At 32.5% G+C, this 11,644-nt stretch overlaps 1 protein-coding gene across 1 annotated transcript; it reads left to right on the top strand.

Moving 5' to 3' along the window:
* The first annotated feature begins 5,915 nt into the window (after positions 1–5,915).
* Positions 5,916–7,662, top strand: LOC110865360 (probable glutathione S-transferase). The gene is made up of 2 exons (XM_022114601.2): positions 5,916–6,414; positions 6,497–7,662. Exons 1-2 carry the CDS (start codon positions 6,103–6,105, stop codon positions 6,839–6,841), a joined length of 657 nt encoding a protein of 218 aa, XP_021970293.1. The 5' UTR covers positions 5,916–6,102; the 3' UTR covers positions 6,842–7,662.
* The last annotated feature ends 3,982 nt before the right edge of the window (positions 7,663–11,644 follow it).

Below are 11,644 nucleotides of genomic sequence, written 5' to 3'. Positions count from 1 at the left end.
AAGAATTATAAATCATACAAGGTTCTAAGACTAACTAGCTAGTATGGTTACCACGCCGTGAAGCATGGTCTGATCTAGCAAAAAATGACAGCATGAAGGTGGTATGGTGCCACGTGGAAGATAGGCGTAGAACGAGCCGAACAACGTCGACCTTGATGCCGTGAAGATTTCAACGACGTTGGAAAGCATATATGTACTTTATTCAATTTATATATAATATAATATAATATAATTAATTAATTAAATAGTGTTGTTTATTTTTTGTTTACGAACATTTCAATAAACCGAGTTTTCACAATAAAGTTTTCCTTAAGTCTCATATATGGCTTTGGCATGTTTCAATACATATATTTCAAAAACATGATGAAAAGTAGATATTTAACTATATTTTATATTTGAAACGGCCCGGGTTGTATTTAACTTTCTTTTATATTTTATACTAGAAGTTTGTACTTATTCTAGACGAGCTCATCATAGTCAAATAATCAGAGTTTGGACTTTACAATCCAAACATGGAGAGAGAAAACTAATTATGAACAATAGTGACAATGTGTAACGATACCATGTTTTTTTTTATCATTAATAGTAAGTATTTTAACCCGCCGCGGTTGCGACGATATTAAACTTAAAGTAACTCGAACTTATACCGTCAAGTATTTGACTCGGCCTGTTTTCAAACAAAATTTACGTCAAAATGTAGAGTATCTGAAAATGCACATGAAAATAAGCAAGAAAACTTATTATATTTGACATGACTCATTACCGAAAATTTACATCAAAACATAAACCAACTGGGATTGACATTTTACAAAGTCTTTAGAAAGTTGAGTGAGTGTAAATGTCAATGCAAAAAATTGAAGGGTTAAATAAACAAAAAAAAAAAAACCATTGGTTAGACGACGTTGTTGTAAATTTGACAAAAAAAAAAAAATACAAGAAAGAAAATAGAGGTTGTGTCTTAGGTACTATTCCTAAAACACCATCTTTGTTATATTAATTAATGGTAATACAAATAGATATAGATTTTGATAGCCGTGTTGGTGTAATACACGCGTTTATTCAACCCGAGCTAAACACAAGGTTTTGATAGCGTTCACTCAGACCGTGTAATACACAGGATTATAATCTAATAAATAATATAACAAATCCTAAACTTTGCTTATAAATATAAAAATGTTTTACCGGATAAAGTAATAACAAATATTTCTTTCTTCTTCATCTTTTTTATATTTTATTTACTAAAGTATGATAATTGTAAGTGGTAGATTAAATACGAAGTCGAAATTATATGAAAAATGTGCAATAAATCTAAAATTTGTAAAGATTAGGATTCAATATATTTTATTATTATTAAATAAATAGATAAATAGATAAAATGCATTATTAAATATTATTCTAAAATACATTTTTTAAAATCATTTTTATATTAATTTATTATAGTTAAGGAAATATAAGAAATTGCCATGTAGCATTTAGTGGAGTCTTTTATTATAATTTAGATTAGATATTTATGTGGGTAAGGATCAAATAGGAAGTTTGATCTTTTGCTAGGAAGGATAGGAAGTAATCTTAGCCATCCACGTATGATTTTTTAATTTAGACGCGCAGGGGTATTTTGGTCTACACACAGTTTCACATTCTCTGTCATCTTTCACGCACAAAAAACCCCAGTTCACATCTCAATAAAACCCTAAAATTCAAACAAATCTTCCCCTGATTCAACCAATTAACACTTCAAAACACAAATCAAATCTCACTAAACCCATCATTTCCTTCTCAATTCGTCGTAATTGAGCTTGAACACGTTCCCTAACCTCCGATTTCTTCTCAATCTCTTCATCTTTCACCTTTCACCTTGAATGCGTTCTAAACCGTTCAGATCCGTGATGTTTTTTATATCGTAAACATCTAGAAATCAAAAGAAGTGAGGATATGTTAGTTAATACTTGTAGCTTCCTTATTTTTTGGCTTGCACTTTTATCTTCCACCAAATGTTGTGGAGCTACTATCATAAAGGAATGAGTGTTGCAATGGTGAGAGAGTTTTGGATTTTGGAGTTTCATAAAGGAATGGGTTTTACAGAAATAACTGTTGTAAGTTGATTTAACTATTCAACTTTTACTTTTGAGTGTAAAACGCAATAGTTTTAATAATTATTAATTAATAGACTTTCATTTTAATTGTACATGACAATGAATTTGTAAAACGCAATTGTTTCTTTTTTCATCTCAATGTATGTATGTTTATTTCTAATTTGTAACACGATGAACTGGGTATGTTAAAACACAATTTGACTGGACATTTTTATTGCGTTTTAGAAAAAAAAAAACATTTTTAAAGTGTGTTTAGTTCATTACGTTTTAGGTAAACTCATTTTTATGTGTTTTCAGTCCATTGTGTTTTAGAAAATACACTTTCTTTTGTGTTTTTAGGTCATTGCGTTTTAGGAATAAGACATTTTTATGTGTTTTTAACTATTGCGTTTTAGATAACTACATTTTTTAAGTGTTTTTAGTCATTGCGTTTTAGGTGAAACACATTTCTATGCTTTTTCAGTCCATTGCGTTTTAGAAAAAAGACATTTTTAAGTGTTTTCTTGCCATTGCGTTTTAGAAATAAGACATTTCTTTTTATTTTTGGTGCATTGCGTTTTAGGTAAAACACATTTTTATGTGTTTTTAGTCCATTGTGTTTTAGAAAGTACACTTTCTTTTGTGTTTTTAGGCTATTGCGTTTTAGAAATAAGACATTTTTTTGTGTTTTCTGGCCATTGCGTTTTACAAATAAGACATTTCTTTGTGTTTTTGGTGCATTGCGTTTTAGAAAAATGTCATTTTCTAGGGTTTTTTTTTCCATTGCGTTTTACGCAACCAGGTTTTTTCTATTGCGTTTTACGCAACTGGGTTTTCGAAATTTTTTTTCGAAAATATAGCAATAGTATACTCGTTTTAAAGATAAAAAAAAACGCTCGTTTTTTTGGTGCAATTTTTATAAAAAAAATAATGTCGTATGAAAGAGTTATTAACGTTTAAAAAATGAGGGGGAGGGGAATTGGAGGAGAGAGAAACTATTGTCTTGGATTGACTAGAATGCCCCTAAACAAACTCACGCACATTTTTTCTTTCCTTCAATTTCCATCATTTAATCTTAGCCCTTGATTAACTAAATGGATGGTCAAGATCACTTACTAGCCTTCCTAGCCAAATAAACTTCCTATTGTATCTCCACCCATATTTATGTAAGGCTATTTAATATATTTATGTAAAGTTTTTTAATTAAATTATACAAATTGTTAAAAAAAAACTATTTTTTGTATTAAAAAAATGATGTAGCAATGGAAGTGGCAGCGAAAAGTAGAACCACACGAGAAGAGTGGAAACATGGTGAACTCTGATGTTCACGTAATTGTTCCATGAGCTTGAAATGTGAAACCACACCTAATAGTATAATGTATATATTTATTTTAAAGAGTTAATTACACCGTTAGTGTCTGTGGTTTAAAGTAACAACCTAAGTTACTAATAGTTCAAAGTAACAATCTAAAGTTTTAACTTTTGATTTTGTAACATTCTAGGGCCTTAAAGCTAACGGCCGTTAAAGACTAACTGAGAACTTAGTACCCAACCTTGAACTTTGGAGAAACCACATGGACTAACCACAAAATTAACTCTTGTAATATATAAAATACAATTTTTCTTTTTTCTCTTATTATTTAATTAAACCTCTTTAATTATGTATGGAAACCATTTTTTTAAATAATTATACGTAATTGACGTATTAAAGCTAAGTTGAAGCCAATTCAGTAATTAGCTTACAAGTAAATTAACGGGAATATTTCACAAAATGATAAACAAGTTTTAGGAGTGTTTCAATTAGGTCACTCATAAAAAATTATTCTAATTAACTCATTAAAGTTTATTTTATTTGCTAATCCTATATAATTAACATGAATTGGAGGTAAACTATCTTAGGTGACATTTATTTTTTATTTTTATTAAATATGTTGACATAATTTATTTAATAAAAGAGAAAAAAAAAAGTTAATCAAATAAAAAATAGATACACATTCATTCAGTACTGTTACACCACCACCTAACCGTTGAACCACCACCGTGCCATTGAATCATCGCACCACCCAATCGTCACCCAACGTAGCATCCAACCGTCGCACCACCGAATTGTTGCACCACCCAACACCATCGTATAATCATGCCCTACCACCACCGTACCGTGGAACCACCACCGATACCGTGTCGTGGAACCACCATCGGCATCGTGTCGTGGAACCATCCAACCGTTTTTTGATGACCACCCTACACATGACAATTTAGTTCTTGATGGATATAAAGTGATGAATGGATGACAATAAATATATGCTAAACTTCATAGAAATTTAGTTCAAACTAAATTGTGATGAATGGATGGGTATATGATGGATATAAACTTCATATTTCTTTTATTGTTTGATGACCATGTGTGGTTTTTTTTAAAAAGTTGAATTTAGTTCTTGATAGATATAAACTTTAATTTTTTTTATTAAAGTTGAATTATGTGTAAATAGGCTTAGAATTAAAATTTACTTATTCCATGGTTTTGAGAAGTTTTTTATAACTTATATTGACCATTTTGGATTTTATAAATTAGCGTGTTTTGGTTTGTCCTTATTTTTATATATTTTTTAGTTAAATAATAAAAAAACTTAGTTAAAGAAAATGAGAAAAAAATAAAATCATCATCATCGTCATCATACTCAGTAAATCCCACCAATAACAAAGCAAAGGTAGGGTCTGAGGAGGGTAAGATGTAGACGACCTTACCTCTACCCTGTGGGAATAGAGTGTCTGCTTCCAGTGAGACCCCGGCTCGATAGTAGTTTTGCATCAAGCCTTGGACATAAGGCACATAACACTCAGCAATCGAGACAAAGACCGATTAGTGCATGTACCCTTTTGTCTTTCAGTCATCAACGCTACCACATGATGCATGATTAACCGTCCTCAACTTTTAACGTTATTTTCACGAAATTAGTAAAATAACGTAAAAATTAGTGCACATTCACTTTTGCCCCCCGATGGCCCACATATAAATACATTATATGCGCATACCGCAAGCGGGGCGTTAGTTCTTGTGGTTTCTCAAAAGTAACAAGGTTGGGTACTAAGTTCTTAATTAACAAAAATACCCTAATTTTTCGGTTAGTATTTAACACCCTTTAGCCTTAAGGCCCTAGGATGTTACAAAATCAAAAGTTGAAGCCTTAGATTGTTACTTTAAACTATTAGTACCTAAGTTTGTTACTTTCCATAAACCACAGGGACTAACGGTGTAACTAACTCTATTTTAAACATAATCAAAGATTAAATACAAATGAGTTTTAACATATAAAATGATCTTAACCTCTCACCTTAAGGAGTTTTTGTATGTTAATACCATTTGTACAATAACTTAACCCATCACATAATAATAAGGGGGGACGGTATGGTTTCGGTAAACTCATGCGGGGAGCCAGTTCACCGATCGGTGAATTGGTGCCGGCCTTCCATCGGTGAGCGGGGACATGGTGCGGCGGTGAGTATACACCGAGCGGGGAAGAGAGGTGATGGAGGAAAGAGAGGGGGTTAATAGTGGGCCTCACCCTTTTCAGCCAATCACATTTTTTTTCTTTAATTTTTTACCACTCTCTATGTGTTGGAACCATTGTCAGTAGCGATTGAGTGCAAAATGAGGAGTGGAATGAGGACTTGAGATGACATGATATTATTGGCTAGAGAATAACTCAAATAGCTTAAGTGTAAGTGATTGAACGACTCCCTCCACCCTAACAACATACTTTTTACCTGAATACTAAATACGAAATTGACATCGTTGTCTTCAACAACCACAACCACCCTTAGCATACGCATTACGCTGAACTTGTCCATATTTTGAAGTTGCCAATTCAAACTTAGCGTAGAATTGTACTACATATCGTACAAGCTCCTATGTGAATCATAATAAATTATAACAAAGTCAACTGTAGTAACTATATAAATCATGCCATGCACCGTAGAACTCAAACCAGTTAATAGGAACCCCTGTTGATTGAACCAGTTCATCGGAAAAATGACGGACGAAGTGAAGTTGTACGGAATTGAAGTAAGTCCATTGGTTGCAAGAGTTAAAATAGCTTTGAATCTTAAGGGAATCAACTACGACTTCATCCAAGAAGATCTGGACAACAAGAGTCCCGACCTTCTCAAATACAATCCTGTTCTTAAAAAGGTACCGGTGTTCGTTCACAATGGGAATCCGATATCGGAGTCTCTTGTGATCATCGAGTACATCGATGAAATCTGGAAAGGGGTTCCGATTATGCCCAAGGATGCTTACGAGAAGGCTCAGGTTCGATTTTGGGCGAAAGTCATCGATGATAAGGTAATGGTTTCATTGCATCTAAGCAATATTAATTGATGGGCAAGCTAGTTTTACATTTGTTATATTTATATGGTATGTCCAGTGTCATCCTGCAGTATTAAAGGCTATTCTCAGCCATGGAGAGGAGCAAGCAGTTGCAGAAGCTGATGAGCAATTGCAATTTCTGGAAAATGAACTGAAAGTGAAAGGCAGCAAGTTTTTTGGAGGTGACAAGATTGGCCTAGTGGATATTTGTGCAGGTTACACAATCTTTTGGGTTGGAGCAGCAGAAGAAGCATTAGGAATAGAGCTGGTGGCCAAAGACAAGTTCCCAAAGATAACAGAATGGTCTGATAACTGTATTAACTGCCAAGTTGTCAAGGATGGCTTGCCTACAAGAGAGAGCCTTGTTGCTTTCTATAACCGGTTGTTTGGTAAGGCGGAATAGTGTGCGATATGTGGTTAATTAATAATGATGTTCAATAAGCAGCACGTATATGCTGATGTGCTATGAAGCACGGGGACTCCATTCTACGTCGGGTACCCGTCCCGGGGACGGCTCGGGGACGGAAACGGCTCGGGGACGCCTCGGGGACGTTTCCCAACCGTACCCAGATTCTGGGGACTTCCGCAAAAACGTACCCGGTATTGGGTACTTCCTAAACAAGGTATCGGGGACGTTTCCTAAATTATTTAGGGTTTTTAACCCTTTTAACTTCCAAAAATATGAATGGTCGCCCTTTTTATATTATATAATCATTCACGTACAGTATTGTCAATTATCATTCATCTAATTCTTCCAACATTCACGTACACTATTATCATTCATTGAATCATTCATCGAATTATTCCAAAATACGAATCATCTCTATAACTCTATTCAAGTATTCATCATCGATTCAATGGAAGATGTCGGGTTTTTGGAGGTTGCCGATCTTTCGCTAGATGAACCGGAATTTGAAAACGATTTGATTAACTATAATTAATTACCTATGGTTTATGTAGTGTCTTTGGAGTTTAATATATTTTTGGACTTTGTTTAATATAATTTTATTTTTAATATTATTTTTTTTTGCCGTACCCGTATCTTGTATTTTTGAATTTTGCCGTTCCCCGTACCCGTATCGTCCCCGTACCCCAGTCCCGTACCCGTATCCGTGCTACATAGCTGATGTGTCTTCTTGTACTATGTTTAATGTAACCGATTTGATGGTAAGTTATGATGTTGTTGAAGATGATATGCAAGATTCTGTTTTGTTTTTGTGTAAACCGGCCATCATCTCTTTTCAAAGTACAAGTCCTCTTTATTTGTATATTTCAAATTAGAAGGTTTCTATGCTACAAGCCTACAACACATGCAAAGCAACATTTTAACTCAGTGATTGAATTTTAAGGGGGCTACTAAACGTACCCCCACTTATTACTTTTTATACCCTCTTTCCATAAAATCACATTTAAACTTGTCATATTTACCCCCTAAACAAGTCATATTTTTTTGAAGTATTCTTTTTTGTTACAAAACAAATTCAAAAGTGTAAAAATATATCACAGACGTTTTAAAAAAAATGTTTATTTTTATGTTTATTTAAAAAAACCATATTTTTAAAAGGTTTTCAGATATTTTTTACAGTCTCTCAAATAGTATTTTGATTATGTTTTCTTTTATTGAACATCTTTACAAATTACTAATAACGTTTTTCAAATAAAAACAATAATAAAAAAAGTTTTGAATTTTTCTATTTTTTCCTCGTCTAGTATTTTAAATGTCTTATATTTATTATTTTTAATATTTTAAAATTTTTTTTTGGAATGACTTGAAGTGGGCATCCGATGTGTGGTCGAAAACCGATGATTATTCGTAATTAAGTTTATGTTTTTACGTGACTTTTGGTTTCGAATGACCTACTGTTGATTACAAAAAAAAATCCACATATATTTTTGAAATCAACCAGTTTGATATATTTTTTAAATGAAGAAGAGAAAAATATTTGTGAATCAACCCTATCCATTTGTTTTGCTTTAGAAAAGTGTTCACTTCGATCCAAGTCTTAAACTGGTTTTAACTTGTTTATAACATATTCTTTATACTAATTAAATTTGAATTTATATAGATTGTTAATTTATAGTTTGATAAAATAATTTTAGTATCTATTGTTTATTTGTTCACTTACATAGATGGCCTGTAAACGCTATTTTAAAAGATTTTTTTTTTACTTTTTTGATAAATAAAAATTGTTAATTATTTTATAAACATGTCAAAAGTATTAAAAAATATAAAAGTAAGACCTTTAAAATACAAACTAGACGAGGAAAAAACATAATATAAACTTTTTTTCAAAAAGAAAGTTCAAAACCTTTGTTATTATTTTTATAAAAAAATGTTATTATTTATTTGTAAATATGTTTAATAAAAAAACATAATCAAAATACTATTTGAGAAAGTGTCTTTAGAAACAATATATGAAAACTTTTAAAAGTATGATTTAAATAAAAATTAAAAAATAAATATTTAAAAAAACGTCAGTAATCTTTTTTTACACTTTTGAATTTGTTTTGTAACAAAAAGAATATTTTTTAAAATGATAATTTGTATAGGGGGTAAATAGTAAAAGTTTTAATGTGATTTTATAGGAAGGGGGTATAAAAAGTAACAATATGGGGTATATTTAGCCTACCCCAATTTTAATTAGTAAAAGACATATAACATCCCTCCTCAATTCAATTACCAAAAACATTTTGTATAGATAACTTTCTACACGAAATTATGTCTTCTTATTCCATTCTTTTGTAAAAAAAAATAATAAATAAATAACTAATGATTGCCCCTCTGAATAACGTTTTTCAATTTTTAGAATGCCCGAGGTAACCTTTAATCTTAGAAAAGGGTTTTTGAATTTTAATGAGTAAATTGTCATTTTAGTCCCTAAGTTTTGTCTAAATTTACCATTTTAGTTAAAATAGTTTTTTTTTTGCCTCTGGGTCCTTGAATTTTCCCTTTTTTTTGCCATTTTGATCACATAAATTAACTACATCCAAAAACTCCATCTTTAACCAGGGGTATTTTAGGGATTTTCATTTTAAATGTTTTCAATTACCATTTTGATCCAATTCCAAAAAATCAAAAAATTCCAAAAAATAAAAAAAAAATAAAAAAAATCCAAAAAATTCTAAAAAATCATAAAAATTCTAAAAATTCTAAAAAATCCAAAAAATCATAAAAATTCTAAAAATTCTAAAAAATCCAAAAAATCCATTTCGGCACGAACCGTTTCGAGCTAAACCGTTTCGACGCGAACCGTTTCGACCCGTACCGTTTCGACCCGAACCGTTTCGAGCTGAACCGTTTCGACGCGAACCGTTTCGACCCGTACCGTTTCGACCCGAACCGTTTCGACCCGTACCGTTTCGACCCGAACCGTTTCGACCTGAACCGTTTTGACCCGTACCGTTTCGACCCGAACCGTTTCGAGCTGAACCGTTTCGACGCGAACCGTTTCGACCTGTACCGTTTCGAGCTGAACTGTTTCGACGCGAACCGTTTCGAGCCGAACCGTTTCGAGCCGAACCGTTTCGAGCCGAACCGTTTCGAGCCGAACCGTTTCGAGCCGAACCGTTTCGACCCGAACCGTTTCGAGCTGAATCGTTTCGACGCGAACCGTGCCTCGAAACGGTACGGGTCGAAACGGTTCAGCTCGAAACGGTACGGGTCGAAACGGTTCAGCTCGAAACGGTTCGGTTCGAAACGGTTCAGCTCGAAACGGTTCGGTTCGAAACGGTTCAGCTCGAAACGGTTCGGCTCGAAACGGTTCGGCTCGAAACGGTACGGGTTGATACGGCTCGGCTCGAAACGGCTCGGGTTGAAACGGCTCGGGTCGAAACAGTACGGGTCGAAACGGTTCGCGTCGAAACGGTTCAGCTCGAAACGGTTCGGGTTCGAAACGGATTTTTTGTATTTTTTTAGAATTCTTTAGAATTTTTATTATTTTTTAGAATTTTTATTATTTTTTAGAATTTTTTGGATTTTTTTTGATTTTTTTGATTTTTTTTATTTTTTGGAATTGGATCAAAATGGCCATGAAAACATTTAAAATGAAAATCCCCAAAATACCCCTGGTTAAAGATGGAGTTTTTGGATGGAGTTAGTGTATGTGATCAAAATGGCAACAAAAGAGAAAAGTCAGGGACCCAGAGGCAAAAAAAACTATTTGGACTAATATGGCAAATTTAGACAAAACTCAGGGACTAAAATGGCAATTTACTCAATTTTAATAATCCTAAGTTTCATTAGTTGGTCGATAATAATCCCAACTTTAAAAATTCCCTTCAATAATGTCAACTTGTAAAAGTTTGCCGCCATTGATTCTTTTCAAACATATAAGAATTTGGCCTCCTCAATAGATTCAATTACACGTACAGACTTCTTAATTGATTTAAGTGCACATATGTTAGAAAATGATCAATGGCAGCCAAACTTTTACAAGTTGGGATTATTGAAGAGAATTTTTAAAGTTGAGATTATCATCGGCCAACTGGTGAAACTTAGGATTATTAAAATCCAATAACCCTAGAAAATATAAGTTGATTTATAAATGTTTGTTCTATAATGAAAGACAAGATTTGAGGCAATCAAAATAGTTGCAAAACATTTTTACAGGCAAGCCATGAGAGAATTCAAAATCCTCTGCACTTAGCTTTGGTTGAGGATTTTGAAACTGTACTTTGCATTAACAAAGAGTTCCCCAAAAACACATAAAATTTAGTTATACATCCCTTGGTCCACAAACATTTACTTTAATTCGAGTTTAACTTAAGTGTCACTTCTTTTAAAAAATATAACAATTTAAAAAAAAAACATAGCGAACCATAACATCAATTCAAGGGGAGTTCGAGATCAAAAACAAAAATTTCATATCTGACATTCGTAGAATATTATCTAAATGTTTTTATAACAGCAAACTAATTAAAAAAAAAAAAAAACTAAATAGAAATAACATATAGCGAAATCTTATTTATAATTAAGTTTAAAGAAGCTAATTAGTAATAATTAAACAAATAATTAACATCACTATCTTCAACAACCACCTTTAGTCATACGCTGACCCTGTTCATATTTTATAGTTGCCAATTCAAACTTAGTGTACAACTATACTACATATCGTACTACAAGCGCTTACAGCACAACAAGCTAACCGCCCATCAACATGTCAACGGTAGTATTTATATGAATAACTCATTCGAGTTCATAGAAAAA

This window comes from Helianthus annuus, chromosome 6, assembly GCF_002127325.2.
Source record: "Helianthus annuus cultivar XRQ/B chromosome 6, HanXRQr2.0-SUNRISE, whole genome shotgun sequence".
NCBI classification, from domain to species: Eukaryota; Viridiplantae; Streptophyta; class Magnoliopsida; order Asterales; family Asteraceae; genus Helianthus; species Helianthus annuus.
This window is presented reverse-complemented; position numbering and strand designations above follow the sequence as displayed.

What these genes read in the sequence shown, in the direction of transcription:
- LOC110865360 (XM_022114601.2), top strand. Translation starts at nt 6,103, where the DNA reads ATGACGGACGAAGTGAAGTTGTACGGAATTGAAGTAAGTCCATTGGTT. An exon ending in CGAAAGTCATCGATGATAAG is followed by an intron (nt 6,415 to 6,496) that starts GTAATGGTTTCA and finishes TGGTATGTCCAG; the next exon opens with TGTCATCCTGCAGTATTAAA.